Below are 16,365 nucleotides of genomic sequence, written 5' to 3'. Positions count from 1 at the left end.
CGTTATATGTTAACTGTGTAAGTCATTTTATTAAAACAGAATGTTTTACTGCTAGATTTTGTATCCTAACCTTAGCTTAGTTCTATAAAACAAAAACAGTAGTAAGAAAATGACGAGAAGCAAAGCACTGCATCATGTAAAGCAGGGGTGTCCAATCACAGTCCTTTAGGGCCACTCCACTCCAGGTTTAGCAGGTAACATTATATAATGTTAAACAATCCAATTAAACAATTCAGAACAGGACTGGAACAACAACCGGGACTGGAAGGACCAATTTTGGCCACCCATGATTTAAAGCTTCCTTAAAAGTGAAATATGAAGCTTCAGCATAAACTTGTGGTAGTACATTATCAAATAATCACATAAACAAATCAAACTACTCATCAAGTAAAGCTCATCATCATCGATAATAGTTGCTGGACCAGGAACAGATAAATTAAATCGTTCATCTTGATAAACACTATTTCTAAAGTGTGGATGCATCTAATTTACACACCCAACAGACCAATGGGTAACACTCTGAATAAGTGCTGAATATTAATTTCCTCCTCTCGCTGGTGAACTTCCAGTCCTGACTCATCATCTCACCTGCACCACCTCCTCCCCCTGCAGGGCCTCAATCTGTTTGGGTCGTCTCTGCCTCTCGCTGTTACCATGTCCGAGTTTCCCATAATCCCCATCTCCCCAGCTGAAGACTTCACCGCTTTCAGACACGGCTAGGGAGTGTCCGTCAGACCCACAGGACGTTGCCAGCTGAGTCACCACATAGCCTGGTATACAGGAGGGAAAGTAACAGGGCTTAGCATGGTCAACAAAGTCTGTAAGCCACTCCAATTCTAAACCACACATTAGACTCTGAACCCCCAGGTCTGTTGGTTATGTGTTAGGGGATTTAAATATGGCCCATGGTCCAGTTTCCATCTTCTAGAGGTGATACCAGTCAGTCTAGATGATAATATAAGTAAATGCATTTTTTCTTATGGATTCTCTTGTGGTCTGAACCCCAATTATTGCTTTAATAATCTCAAAAAGCTACTGTAACACCCCTGAAACTTGAACCCCTAAAATAATTATGTAGCCCTGTACACAGCACATCAGTAATGTCTACTGTGTGCAAAGTTGATGATGTAATTCATTATAAAAATCGGCCATTTTCTTCACTATTTTACTTTAAGTTAATTTGTTGACACAAACAACATTTGTGTGTCTAGAGTTGTATATGAATTACAGTACTTAAGTAATATCAAATGACATTTTCACAATGGTTTCTAGCAACCTCTTCTCTTTGCTAGCATTCCGAGTGGTTCTTTCTGCAGTAACTCAAGGTTTGAGTTCAGAAGCGGCTCTTCGGTTCTAATTGCCAGCCAATGGCATATGTAACACAGACTGTATCAAACAAGTGTCTTTGTGTTAGTAAGTGCCATCCTCATCTAGTGAACACCTACAAGACTACTTTAAAATGTAGTAAAAGTATAAAATTAGTACTGTAGAATATAAATCAACCTCTCGAGTTTCGATATTTTCTAAGTCATGGGAGTTAAAAGTATACTTGGCAGATTCTGATAAGTTCCATTCAAGGTAAATGATTTACAAATGTGTTAATATTAAAACCAACCCCCCCCCCCCCCCCCCCGAAAAACAGCAGAAATGTTTTAAGCATTAACTTCAGCTGTGCTAGGTGGTCCACGCAGAAATATAAAAACTGTGCCACGGTCAATATGGGGATATCATGCATAGCTAGTATTATTTTTTAGACAAAGTCACATTTATAGAGCTGTCTTTGCTAGGGCGAGTGGCTGCTGCAGTTCTGTTATAGGTCAAATTACTGTCTGAATAATTTCACAATCTTCTCAGTTACACACACTGTCTAAGTTTGTGAAAACTGGGAAAACAAGTATAAGTGGTTGAATCTGAAAAAGTCACATGGCTAGTGCTTAACGAGATTACGAAACAAGAAGGAGGCTTCTTACTACTAAACAATAACCTTTTGTTTAATAAAATAATCCTGTTGGGAAGGAAACCATTGAGCAAACATAATGGTGAACTGAAATTAGACATTTCAACAGCACAATGGAAGCATTAACTACAGTTAAACACCCTAGCAATCAATATACAGTACGGTTTTATAGATTTTACATATTCTGACCACAGACATTGTGTCGTCAGGAGAGGATTCAGGTAAGCCTGTCTCACTTGCACTAATGAGTGCCTGTCATATATATCAAAATTCATGGGTAAACCACCTGTCGTCACTGCAATGGTGTTGTGATGCTTAGTTATATGTCAGTGCCAAATACGGATAGTATGGTATACACCACTACGGGGCTGTATACACAGTTCCCCATTATAGTCAGTCTCCACAGGGTATGGTGATACTCACCATACATGAATATATATAATCATGGATATATTATATATATATATATATATATAATATATATGTATATATATATATATATATATATATATATATATATATATATATATATATATATATATATATATATATATATATATATACACACACACACACACACACACACACACACACACACACATATATATCTTACCTACCTTTCTGTGTGTGAAGCTGTACTTTGTGAACTCTGCTTCCACTATGTTTACCTAATAATATCTAAACACTATCATTTACTGGCATGTGTTATAATGTTGTTTCAGACACAGAACATATGCAATGTCAATCAACTCCTTGTTCTGACATCATCCGGGCTGGTTGAGTAGATAAACATATTCCCACAACTGCAGCTAGGCTCCAGTGTTATTTGTTTTACCCTTTGCTGATCCTTACAAACCTACCTATGGAGGAATTTGGTCAGGTATTCACACTGCCTAAATAATGCAAGATCATTATGGAATGAAAGCATAATTGGGAGTAAAATGAATTGCAAGCACATGGTTTCAACATGTGTTGACAGTGCTTTATTTAGGTAGTGTGAACAGGGTGAAATCAAGATTCTTGGCCCTGAACAGATAGAGGCTGATTTGTATTTAAATTTGCCTATGTTAAGATAACCGTTAGCTTGACTTCTATTGTACTGTACATATTTTAAAATAAGAGTCAGTATATATTTAAAAAAAAGTCTACAACCTTGCGCAGTTGTGTGTGAAACCTCCTCCTCCATTTCAGGCTCACTTACCCTGCAGCGAGGAGATGACAGTGGGAGTGTACAGATCATCCGAGTTTCCTTGGCCAAGTCTCCCGTAACTGCCCTCTCCGATGGCTAGGACTGTCCCATTGGCCTGAACTAGGAACGTGCAGTTCTGTCCGCACACAACCTGAATGAGGCAAGCCGAAAATAACAATTAGGAATCTGCAGGACAGACAATAAAAAAGATGTATCATCTTGGCTTAATTTCTTGTTGGCAATACAAAAGTTAGTTTAACCCCATGTTAAAAAAATTTAAAAAAATCAAGAAATATCGACTTAGATTATGAAACTAGGACATATGTTATAGTTGAAACTCGTGTGGAGAACATGCAAAGTAAAAGTCTTAAAAATGAAAGCTAAAGGGAAATTCCACTTTGTTCTACTAGCAGTTATTAACTAGACTATAATGAAATATGCAATACTGTAATGCTACGCACTGATGTAATTTCTTAATCTAAATGCATCTTTAGGATACATATATGGTGCTCAGTACCTGCTGTGCCTGGGATAGGGAGGGAGCGAGTGTTGGTACCAGCAGGTTGGTTCCTGCATCTGCCAGCTGTCCGTGACGGCCTCCTCCCCACAGGAACACTTCACTCTTCCCCCCTAGCTGCCAGTCCTGTACAAGAACAAGCATTTACCAAATCTGCCTCTCATGCTGATGTTCCACAGTGTGAGTGCAAATGTGGAACATCTCCAAATTAGCATAAGTAAAAGTGAAGACAACCTTATTTTATTTTATTTTATTTTATTTTATTTTATGAATCCTGGTGCATACAGACTGTGACTTAAAGAATATACATTTCATAAGAATATAAACACTCAATGATGTGATTGACAAATTATTGTTAAAAAAAATTAACTTCCAATTTAAGACGATTAAATGAGATGATTTTAAGATGATTAAATATTTCATGTAAAAGTGTTGCATTCAAGTTGACCGCTACATAGCAGCCTTGGCTAAAACTTGCACAGAATTTTTAAAGTTATAAACCCAAATTTCAAACTGATGAGAAACCAGTGCTTAGGCTTACAGTTAGGCTTTTTTTTTTAGAAATAGTAAAAAAATAAATAAATAAATAAAAAAATTAAATAAAAATAAAAAACACTGTATACCAGAATATGTAACTGACACATAAGACATTATAAAATACTGAGACCGTGGATGAATTGGTCAAATTCAGGTCATCGGCTTCCAAGATACAGCTTTTAATAGCATACAACATGGGAAAATAAACCGTGCATCAAGCTGATTTAAACAGATTATTGTTTATATATACAGATTATAATTATTAAACATTATTATCAAAACGGGTAGTAAAAGCCAATAAATAAATGTAGTGTGTTTACAGACACTCACTTCTGGTCTGGCTGTGGCCCAGGACATCAGTTGTTCATCCATCATGATGCTCCATTTACTGTTATCCTGACAGGGATTAAAACACCTAACTAGATCACATAGGCATGACAAGTCCTCACTTCAGCAGTGTACCTTCACACGACTATTACTCTGAGAAGCAAACAGCTATTTGATAACTAAATCACTTACATGTACAAACAAAACAGGTAACTGGTTCTTTAAAATCAAAAGAAAACTTAAGAAATGTGGGGTAGTTTGAGGGGGATTTTTTGGGGGGGTTTAATACCTTGCACTGTGTAAAACAAAATAAAACAAAAAAGCCATCTAATTAGTGATGGATTATTTACACAAACATTCAGTCACTAAACCCTTGTTACGCTTCTTATGCCAGTATATTGGTGTATACAGTATAAGCTATGTATAAAAATTGAAGGACCAAAGAACATGTGTTAAGTTCAACAGTTTCTGTAGTTCACATAATGTGAATTTTACTGGCCAGCCTATTAATGCACTTTCTAAATGCGGCAACATCACTCAACCATCAACAAAGTCAACATCACTCTGTTAATTAGAGCCCTTCAACATGTTAGCAATGAAATCAATCTACCAGGGGTTTGGGGATTTCAGAGTCTCCAGCTGGTCTCAGATCAGGAACACTGAATGATTCTGGGAAGGCAGTTCCTTTGGCAAATGCTTCGGCACTCTTGACAGTAGTGGAGAAAGTTGCGAGCCAGCCCCATTCTGGGGCGCTCAGGTCCAGGTTACAGTTTGCATGGTGAGGGGGGGCAGGGCATCTGCAAAGCAGCTGCTCCAGAGAAAGCCCCACCGCCAAGGAGGCCAGGCTCTGGAGAAAGGCACTGTGGACAAGCTGATCACCAGACGTCATGTGGCACTAAATAAACGGGAGAAAAACAAGGCAACTTTACACTGCTAGACAATCAAAGCGTGCACATCACACCACTAACTGTCTATGCAATTATGATTAACAGTATGGCTGTGTGACAAAGTGCCCGTCCCTGTGTGTATTTTCTGTTATATGTTGCGTGTGGTGTGTTAAATGTTGGTGTATAGTCATTGGTACACGAGATATAAACGGGTACGTGCAACACGAGAGTTTAACATGTATATTTGTATTTAGGCACGAGGATTGCACAGCACTTCATGTGCAAGTAAAATGTAATATGTGAGCACGGGGAATTGCACTTTACTAATTCACGTGCAGTTGTACTGAGACTCCAATTGAATGACTGATTACCAGTCGAGTCTCGGTACAGCTGCATAAAAGCAGCATGTTTTCACATACTCGGGTTGGGTGCTCAGTGAGTGGAGAACTGGATAGGAGACGGAGGTAACAATTGTTATCATTATAATAGCAGTAAATTATCTGTTCACTGTGTTTTTGTTTAGTATTAGTCCGTTTTGTTTGTCTCTTTGTTTTGGCTGCCAGTGCTGTGTCTTGTTTTTGTCCTGTTTTATTTTGTAATAATAAATTGCGCAGCAGCGCATCCATTTATCATTTCCTCTCTGTACTGTGTGTTTCTTCTGGTCTGACGTCCCCACTACAGCCGTCTTTGTGACAGACTAATAAGAGTAACAAGTTAAAAACACTGAAATTCACTGAAGAACTGCATGGTATGTCATTTGTACTACTTCTCAGCATATACACAATGTTGTTTCGAAGTACGGGACCATTTTTTGATTTGCTGCTGACTGAATTACCTTTTCATAGTTGTATTGTTCCTGCAGGAGAAGGGGTAGTCTCTCTAAAAACACCGTCATGCACGGGGCCTTGTTCAACCCCACGATGCCCTGAGCACGAAGCACCATGCGGCAGGAGGCCAGAACATGGTTGTTAGAGATCCAGTCAGGGGAGCAGCGGATCAGCAGCACGTCCTGTGGATAACAGAAGCATCACATTAAGGGTTCACATACATGCATTATAATGTGTATAAAAGTATAAAATTAGTTTCATACCAGTTTATGAACACAAAAAAAAATTACTTGTATAATCATGTTATATTCATGATGTGATATCATTCAGCTTATTGTCTTCCATCTTACGATCAATAATTTAGCAGGTTAGGGTGCTTAAACAGGGACTGACCTTTGCCCTTCCAGAGCATGCTGCAACACCAACATCTGGAATCCAGGCAGTGCTGACCACAGAGCCCAAGCCAGTCACAACTGTCTGCAGTACTGATCCATCCTGATTGGTGGCAGGGATTAAAAAAAAAAAATAAACCAATGATGACCTTTGTAGCTCTTCATAGAGGCCGACATAGGCTGGGGAAGGAGATACTGTAGCTAAAGCTGCTAATATTGTATAATACGCAGTGATTCAGATTTCGAGTTTATCAAACACAGTCTTTTACACTTAAATATCTATGACGTTAATTTGTAAACAAGCTAACTAAGTCCCGCTTAATTGGAACAAGTGTTCACTTTTAACAATAAATAATTTGTTTTTGTTTTCAACATACCCGAAGGGACCAGATATTGAGGAGGCCTCCCAATCCTCCAGAGACTAAAGCCATCCCATTGGGACTGAAGGATACAGACTTCACAGCTGTGATGTGGCCATTCAGTCTGAACACACACTTTGCACTGCCCCGCTGTGGGTACTAAACAGAAATAAGAAATATCCTTGTTTGCTAGTTATTTGTTTGTTGTTTAGTAAATACAACAACGAGAACATTTTTCACTGTACAAATTGTTGATTTCTAACTGATTTTCATTACACAAGAGTAGCTTTTATTTACTTCATGGTAATACTGGGCTCTGCTTTGCTGTAATATATGCACCTACAGTGCTTTTCCTCCAGCAGGTAATGTGGATTTCCTACTGGCTTGGTGTTGATGGCTGAAGTGTAATGCTGGCTCCAGGGATCAGTGTATTTGCCTCCCTGGTGCAGCAGCACACACAACACCGGTGATGCTGGCTCCAGGAATTAACCAAAGTGCGGCCTCTCTAGCTCCTCAGCATGAAATCGTATAGAACTGAATACATATAGTGCCTTGCAAAAGTATTCAGACTCCCGACCAATTCTCTCATATTACTGAATTACAAATGGTACATTGAAATTTCCTTCTATTTGATTTTTTTTTTTTTAAAACACTTAAACTCAAAATCAATTACTGTAAGGTGACATTTTATGATGGGAAATATTTTTAAGAAAAATAAAAAACTGAAATATCTTGCTTGCATAAGTATTCAACCCCCACACATTAATATTTGGTAGAGCCACCTTTCACTGCAATAACAGCTTTAAGTCTCTTGGGGTAAGTATGTACCAGCTTTGCACACAGTGTCGGAGTGATTTTGGCCCATTCTTCTTGGCAGATTTGCTCCAGGTTATTCAGGTTGGTTGGACGATGCTTGTGGACAGAAATTTTCAAATACTGCCACAGATTCTCAATGGGGTTGAGATCAGGACTTTGACTGGGCCACTGTAGGACATTCACCTTTGTTCTTGAGCCACTCCAATGTTGCTTTGGCCTTGCGCTTGGGATCATTGTCCTGCTGAAAGGTGAATTTCCTCCCAAGGTTCAGTTTTTTAGCGGACTGAAGCAGATTCTCTTGCAGTATTTTCCTGTATTTTGCTCCATCCATTCTTCCTTCAATTGTAACAAGATGCCCAGTCCCTGCTGATCAGAAGCATCCCCACAGCATGATGCTGCCACCACCATACTTCACTGTAGGGATGGTGTGTCTTGAGGCACGGGCAGTGTTAGGTTTGCGCCACATATAGCGCTTTGAGTTTTGGCCAAAAAGCTCTATCTTGGTCTCATCTGACCACAAAACCTTTTCCCACATCGCAGTTGGGTCACTCATGCTTTCTGGCAAACTCCAGACGTGCTTTCAGATGGTACTTTTTGAGTAACGGCTTCTTTCTTGCCACCCTCCCATACAGGCCAGTGTTATGCAGAGCTCTTGATATGGTTGACTGGTGCACCATTACTCCACTCCCAGCCACTGAACTCTGTAGCTCCTTCAAAGTGATTGTTGGCCTCTCTGTGGCTTCTCTCACAAGCCTCCTTCTTGTTTGAGCTCTGAGTTTTGAGGGACGGCCTTTTCTTGGCAGTGCCTGGGTGGTGTGATGCAGCTTCCACTTCCTGATTATTGATCCAACTGTGCTCACTGGGATATCCAAACACTTGGATATTATTTTGTACCCTTTCCCTAATCTATGCATTTGTATTACTTTATCTCTAACTTCTGTAGAATGCTCTTGGGTCTTCATTTTCCTTCAGATTCACAGCCTTACCAATGATCCTTCAACAGTGGGGTTTTTATCCAGAAAATGTGACAGCAACTTTAATGGTTCACAGGTGGAGGCCAATGGTAAGGTAATTGTGTCCTCGTTAGGGCAATTTCTTTCATCGGTGCAAACTGGGAGCTTCCACAGCACAGGGGTTGAATACTTATGCAAGCAAGATATTTCAGTTTTTTATTTTTCTTAAAAATATTTCCCAACATAAAACCAATGTCACCTTACAATAATTGATTTTGAGTTTCAGTGTTTAAAAATAAAATATCAAACAGAACGAAATTTCAATGTACCATTTGTAATTCGGTAATATGAGAGAATTGGTCAGGGGTCTGAATACTTTTGCAAGGCACTATATATATATATATATATATATATATATATATATATATATATATATATATATATATATATATATATATATATATATATATATATATATAGATATACACACACACACACACACACACACACACAGCTCTAGAAAAAATTAAGACACCACAGCAAAATTATCAGTTTCTCTGGTTTTACTATTTATAGGTATGTGTTTGGGTAAAATGAACATTTTTGTTTTAGTCTATAAACTACTGACAACATTTCTCCCAAATTCCAAAGAAAAATATTGTCATTTAGAGCATTTTTTTGCAGAAAATGACAAGTGATCAAAATAACAAAAAAAGATGCAGTGTTGTCAGACCTTGAATAATGCAAAGAAAATAAGTTCAGATTCACTTTCAAACAGCAGAAGGAAGCAAGTTTTCTTCCAGGACAACCTTGTACTTGGCTTGATTCATGCCAAAGCTGCCTGATTCCAACCTTGCTGAAGCACCCCCAGATCATCACCGATCCTCCACCACATTTCACAGTGGGTGCGAGACACTGTGGCTTGTAGGCCTCTCCAGGTCTCCGTCTAACCATTAGACGACCAGGTGCTGGGCAAAGCTGAAAATTGGACTCATCTGGGGGTGCTTCAGCAAGGCTGGAATCGGGCAGATTTGTCTTTGTGAAGGACGCATGAATCAAGCCAAGTACAAGGTTGTCCTGGAAGAAAACTTGCTTCCTTCTGCTCTGACAATGTTCCCCAACTCTGAGGATTGGTTTTTCCAGCAGGACAATGCTCCATGCCACACAGCCAGGTCAATCAAGGTGTGGATGGAGGACCACCAGATCAAGACCCTGTTATAGCCAGCCCAATCACCAGACCTGAACCCTATTGAATACCTCTGGAATGTGATCAAGAGGAAGATGGATGGTCACAAGCCATCAAACAAAGCCGAGCTGCGCCAGGAGTGGCATAAAGTCACCCAACATCAATGTGAAAGACTGGTGGAGAGCATGCCAAGACACATGAAAGCTGTGCTTGAAAATCAGGGTTATTCCACCAAATATTGATTTCTGAACTCTTCCTAAGTTAAAACATTAGTATTGTGTTGTTTAAAAATGAATATGAACTTATTTTCTTTGCATTATTCGAGGTCTGACAACACTGCATCTTTTTTTTTTTTTTTTTTTTTTTTATTTTGACCAGTTGTCATTTTCTGCAAAGAAATGCTCTAATATATATATATATATATATATATATATATATATATATATATATATATATATATATATATGGGACAACTGACAACAAAAATGATGTTGATGTATTTTACCTCTATGATCCTGTCTCTGTTCTGACTGGTGTTTAAAACGTTAGGTAGTGATACAGCAGTGCCACCTTGTGGTACAGTCCACACATATAGAAGGCCATTCTGACACCCTCTGTAAAAACAAACAGAAAACATGGCATCATTCAAATAATAAATCAATAAATCAATAAAAAAAGGCACAGATTATTACGGTTACTCATGTACACATCAAAGGAATACACTATGTAACACAATTTTTGTTCCTGGGTAGTAAGTGTTATTTCTTAATTGCTTATGCCTCAGAAAAAGTCAGAAAAAAACAGTTTACAGTATAATCGTAAATCTCGAAAACCTACTCACTTCTAAATCTTTTGTAGTCATTTTTGTATTACTTTAGTATAAATACATGTTAATTTGGATTCATATGTTGTTTTTTTCTGACTTTGTGTGAACGAAAAGACACAAATTCGCCCGTTTTCTCATTGGAAATAGTGATATTTTGAAATATCACTGTCCTGGTCACAAAAGCAAAGTTTGTGGGGAATAATAGCCATTTTCTATACTTTTGAGGCATAAGCAATTAGGAAATAACACTTACTACTGGAACAAAAAAAAAAAAAAAAAATTGTTACACGGTGATATCAAACAGGAAAGGTGGCATTCTGTTTCACATGCTCTGTACTTACACAGCCAGCATCAGTCTGGGATCAGAGCCTGTGCCAGGCAGAGGGCACCACACAGCAACATTAACCTGGGCAGTGTGAAACAGGGAGTGCACAGTAAGCCAGGTACTTCCCACCCGGCCCCAGATCTTCACCATTTCAGCTCTGGCCATTGAGAGCAGCAGGTGTCCTGTTGGGTCCCATTTCAAGTCAGATACACTCTCCTGAGAAAAATAATTATAAATATTGAGGTTAATCTAGGACACAACTGAAGTCGAAAGTGGAAAAATGTATTATTTATATTAAAATGTACCCATTATTCTACTACTGGTAAATAATATAGCTTAACAATACAGGTTAGTTATATTTCACAGCAAAGCCTTGTAACAAGCCCCCCCCCCCGGCCAATAATTGAATGACAGATATTTCTACCCACTGGGGTATTTCTTACAGGAAAAGCAGACAGTATGAGGGGACTCTCTGTGTCATAGGGCCCTGTGGTAGAGATCAATATCTTTCCATCTGGATATCCAACTGCAAAAGGCTTATCCAGACTGTGCCAGGCAATACAATGAACAGCTGCTGTGAATACAGGAAATCAGAAGTAGTGTGTTAGATATGGTTAAGGCTCGCGGACTAAAGAAAAAAAGATAAACAAACAAAAAGTGTAGGAATGTTGTATACTTCCTCATTGTAACTGAACACAGGACAAGCAATTCATCATTGCTGTTTTTACTGTACTAAACATTTCAGTGACGCACCATTATTCCTTTGGCAATGGGTCAGTTCTATGCTTTCAATATGAAATGTCTCTGTGATCTCTATCCAGCACAGAGATCCATCCAGTCTGCCAACAAGCAGGTTCTCAGCAGATCCACCCCGGGCTGCAACTCCCTGTTTGGGGTATGGCATGCGCGTATCCACCCATGAGATGGCTGTCACCCACGAGGGCTGCCTCTCCACATGACATTGCGAACCTGACAACAAAAAACGCACAAAAATGTTTCTCTCACAATCGTTAGCACCACTGATTATATATTATTCAAGATTCTCAACGCATGAAACCATGGTATTAATGTCATCCATTTTTTTAATATTCATTTTACCCCAGTTCTACCAATTTCCTTGTTGCTTTACTGCTGCAACCCACTTACTGATCAGGAGGAATTAAGATCATGGGGAACTTCCTTCATGCCAATCGTTTTTATAAACAACAAATGTTTCCAGCTACTGAAGCTGTGGGGTGAGACCCAGTAGGGGTTGCTGAAGCGTGATGAGATGAACAATCCTATGCCGAGTTTCCTTTGTAACCCACAGGATCTTAAGGGCCACGTCGGCCCCTAGCCCAGATCGACAATGATGTGAACAGGATTCAGATACAGAACCATTTGAACAAAGACCTCTTACCATTTACTGTCCAGATGTTGACCAGCTTCTCTTGGAAAACAGCAAGAAAAGCCCCACCAGCACTCCAGTAAACTGAAGATATTTCAATCCCCATGCTGCTGCCTGGGCCGGACTTCTCCATGCTATTGGGAACACAAATTGAGCTGATATTACCACAGGTGCTTTCTCTTAATTTCTTATGTCTTAGAGCAGGGGTTTACAAACTGTTCAGCTGTATCAGGCACTGCAGCCCACTATTAGCACTACTTAAGAAAAATGACAAATTAAAAAAAAAATTTTAATCTGTAACACTGTAAATAAAAACTTACTCGAAATGGTTATTTTTTCATTTTAAATCTTTTTTTTTCCTTCATTAGTAACACATAGAATGTAGTTGCTCCCGCGGCCCACCTCAGGACTACGTTGCAGCTCACCTTTGGAAAGCAGCCCAGTTTGGGAACCCCTGTCTTACAGGATGTAATAATAACACTGCTTTTTTCTATTCAAAAGATAATAACCAAGGATTTTCTATTGTGCACAGTAAATTACTAAATTCAAGCAATTTTTTCCCTACCTAATGCTGCAGCTACATGTGCACTGCAATTCCCCAGTAGTCTTGGTGATGCTCCACAGTCGCATAGTTCCATCCTGGGCACCAGTGGCAAGCAAGCCCTTTTCACTGCACCAACTGCAACTTGTGACCTGGGTCAATACAAAGCAGTTTAGAGTGGTGTAAATAGAGTTGAACTATACATCTAAAAAGAGTGATCTTGGGAATTTATACTACCAGTACACGTCTAAAACTTAAACTGATTAGAAAGAAATTAAAATACCAGTTGCGTTTCTGAAATACAGCTGGGAGGCTACTACAGTATATATCTCCTTACCCTGTTGTGATGTGCTTCCAGTTTCAATGTTGGGCACTTTCGCAGGTCCCCTGCCATGTCTGTGTAAGTCTGGGGTCTGATGGGATTGTCTCTCTCAGACGCAGCCAGAGCCTGCACAAGTTGCTGAGCAGCCCACTGCCTGTTTGTGTTGGTAAGTCTCGCAGACAGGCAGCATGCTGCCAGTGCATTGGCCAGCTCCAGGGGCCCAACACGCACAGCTGAGTGTGGCACAAATGCACCTACACCCACGGGGCTACCAGCATCTACAAAACAAGTTAAAAATTTAAATAAATAACTGGCATCATTGTTAAAACCAATAAAAAAAAAGCTAAGAGTTAATAACCAGAGTAACCCAAATGCAATATTTCCATTAGAACACTGCTACAACCACAACTGGGAGGTAAAGTTGCCCTGTGTCGTTCACAAAGCAAGTCAGGATCTGTGGTATTTGAAACCACAAGCCCCTGGCTCCCTGTCCTCAACTCTAGCCATTGTACAATGTTGCTTAAACGACCTTCTGAGGCAGGTTCTGAGCAGGGGTAAGTTAGGGGGTACATCAAATTATGTCTCATAAAAAAGTAATACAACATATATTGGTTTGAGACATTTTCATTTAGTTTTAATGATGTTATGAGCTGTATGAGAATTACATTGTAGGGTATAAGGGTTATAAGAGTTTATTTATATAAAATTTGCAATCAATGTCTGATTTCCCAACCACTCACCCTTAGGCTCTGTGTCTGCTCTCTCTGGGCTTTGTCGGTGGCGTATTCCCTTCTGTGTAAGCAGCGAGACCAGGGTTTGAGTTACCAGGAACATTGGGGAGGTCACCTCTACGGTCTCTTTTGCTGGTCCTTTAAATGTAGAAACGTGTCGTTTTTTCTGCTGTGGGTCACTGATAGCTCCAATATTCATTCCTGTTGCTGCAGCGATCAAGTCCTGAACAAAGTCAAGGTAAATAAGTACAGTAATTTATTAAATACAGAGAACTCATGAGGTGGTGGTGGCATGCAGCAGTGGACGTGTAATACAGTTCAACAACAGAAATTTAACAGTAATTAATATGAGTTTGTTACTAGGAATTAATTATTAGCATGGCAATGGTAAATTCTTCCATTAGCAGGTAATGACAAATCTTATTAATCATGTTGTCAAGAATTAAATGCCACCTTTGTGTGATCAAATATAATTTACTCATCTTGTGTTACAGGGCAGAGAATGTGCACAAGGTGGTGAATACCTGCAGCCCTAGCAAGTGTCTAAACCACTGCTCATAAGAGCCAGGCTCATTTGCACAAGCATAGTATTTAACTTAATCTTAATGTCAGGAAGAGCAGTACATCACAGAAAAGATGAATTCATGTCTGTTGCTACCTGGGTGCAGATGTCTACCAGCTCCCGGTAAGCGGAGGGACTGTTTGATACCAAGCAGCCAATGGCTGAACTCAGGAAGGTGAGGCAGATGGAGCCTGTCTTCTCTGCAGTGGTGCCTCTTCCAAATCCAAGCCCGTCAATGGTTGTGTGAACTCTTCCTGCTGCAGCCAGGCACATTAACCGAACCAGGATACGAATGTCAGCGAGGCCCAGGGCTTCCAGACCACTAGACTGACTACACACTGAGCCACTATAGACAGAAAAGGAGAGGGAGAGGACATAAGGCATAATGCAAAAGCAGACCATCTGCTTGATTAATCCGAAATCATTAAAAAAGCAATCATTCTCAGAATATCATGATATGCTTCCTAAAGAACTTTTTTTTGGGAGTGAAATATCAGTTATCTTAACTAATATATTGTTTTCTTGTTTAGATTCACTTTGTGTAATTTTCTGTTTCAGTCATTCATCCTGGTGACTTTTTAAAACACAGAAGTTTAAAGCACCCCAATGGTTTCAAAACAGCTTAAAAGTTTAAAAAATAAATATAGTGCTTATAGAAAGTCTACACCCCCTTGAACGTTTTTCACATTTTGTTGTGTCAGTGCCTCAGAGTTTCATGCATTTAAATGAGGACTTTCTTTCCACTTATCTACACAACATACTCCACACTGTTAAGGGGGAAAAGTTTTAATTGAGAAAAAAAAAAAATATTAAAAATACAAAACTGAAAGATCATAATTGGATAAGTCTCCACCCCCTGAGTTAATACTTGGTGGAAGCACCTTTGGCAGCAATTACAGCTGTGAGTCTGTTGGGACAGGTCTCTATCAACTTTGCACACCTAGATTTGGCAATATTTGACCATTCTTCTTTACAAAACTGTTCAAGCTCTGTCAAGTTCCTAGGGGAGTGTTGATGGAAGGCAATCTTCAAGTCATGCCACAAATTTTCGACTGGATTTAGGTCAGGGCTCTGACTGGGCTTCTCAAGGACATTTCCCTTTTTCTTCCTTAGCCACTTCAGTGTAGCTTTGGCTGTGCGCTTTGGGTCGTTGTCATGCTGAATGGTGAACTTCCGTCCCAGTTTCAGCTTTCTTGCAGAGGGCACCAGGTTTTCCTTAAGGACTTCTCTGTACTTTGCTCCATTCATTTTCCCTTCTATAGTGACAAGTGCCCCAGTCCCTGCCAATGAGAAACATCCCCACAACATGATGCTGCCACCACCATGCTTCACAGTAGGGATGGTGTTCTTTGGGTGATGTGCTGTGTTGGGTTTGCGCCAAACATAACGCTTTGCATTTAGGACAACAAGTTCCATTTTAGTTTCTACGGACCACAAAACTTATTGCCATATAGCTACATAATCTCCTGAGTGTTTTTTTGCATACAAACGGGGATTCAAGGTGGGCTTTCTTGAGTAATGGCTTCCTTCTTGCCACCCTACCACACAGGCAAGGTTTGTGGAGTGCTTCGGATTTTGTTGTCACATGCACACTTTGACCAGTCTTGGCCATAAAAGCATGTAGCTCTTGCAAAGTTGCCATTGGCCTCTTGGTAGCCTTTCTGATCAGTCTCCTTCTTGCTCGATCATTCAGTTTGGAGGGATGGCCTGATCTAGGCAGGGTC

General features: G+C 39.6%; 1 protein-coding gene across 1 annotated transcript in view; it reads right to left on the bottom strand.

Moving 5' to 3' along the window:
• LOC121327008 (probable E3 ubiquitin-protein ligase HERC1) overlaps positions 1–16,365 on the bottom strand; it is a 76,407-nt gene that overhangs the window by 10,438 nt on the left and 49,604 nt on the right. Inside the window, exons 50-66 of the mRNA XM_041270750.1 lie at positions 14,738–14,987; positions 14,089–14,302; positions 13,364–13,626; positions 13,051–13,178; positions 12,498–12,619; positions 11,852–12,067; positions 11,542–11,672; positions 11,115–11,314; positions 10,453–10,561; positions 7,011–7,151; positions 6,635–6,736; positions 6,250–6,423; positions 5,138–5,422; positions 4,531–4,596; positions 3,664–3,789; positions 3,159–3,297; positions 589–770 (exon numbers count right to left, since the gene is read on the bottom strand). Of these exons, the coding sequence (XP_041126684.1) occupies positions 589–770; positions 3,159–3,297; positions 3,664–3,789; positions 4,531–4,596; positions 5,138–5,422; positions 6,250–6,423; positions 6,635–6,736; positions 7,011–7,151; positions 10,453–10,561; positions 11,115–11,314; positions 11,542–11,672; positions 11,852–12,067; positions 12,498–12,619; positions 13,051–13,178; positions 13,364–13,626; positions 14,089–14,302; positions 14,738–14,987 (2,848 nt within the window). The remainder of the gene's footprint in view (positions 1–588; positions 771–3,158; positions 3,298–3,663; positions 3,790–4,530; positions 4,597–5,137; positions 5,423–6,249; positions 6,424–6,634; positions 6,737–7,010; positions 7,152–10,452; positions 10,562–11,114; positions 11,315–11,541; positions 11,673–11,851; positions 12,068–12,497; positions 12,620–13,050; positions 13,179–13,363; positions 13,627–14,088; positions 14,303–14,737; positions 14,988–16,365) is intronic.

Source organism: Polyodon spathula, chromosome 2 (assembly GCF_017654505.1).
Source record: "Polyodon spathula isolate WHYD16114869_AA chromosome 2, ASM1765450v1, whole genome shotgun sequence".
NCBI classification, from domain to species: Eukaryota; Metazoa; Chordata; class Actinopteri; order Acipenseriformes; family Polyodontidae; genus Polyodon; species Polyodon spathula.
This window is presented reverse-complemented; position numbering and strand designations above follow the sequence as displayed.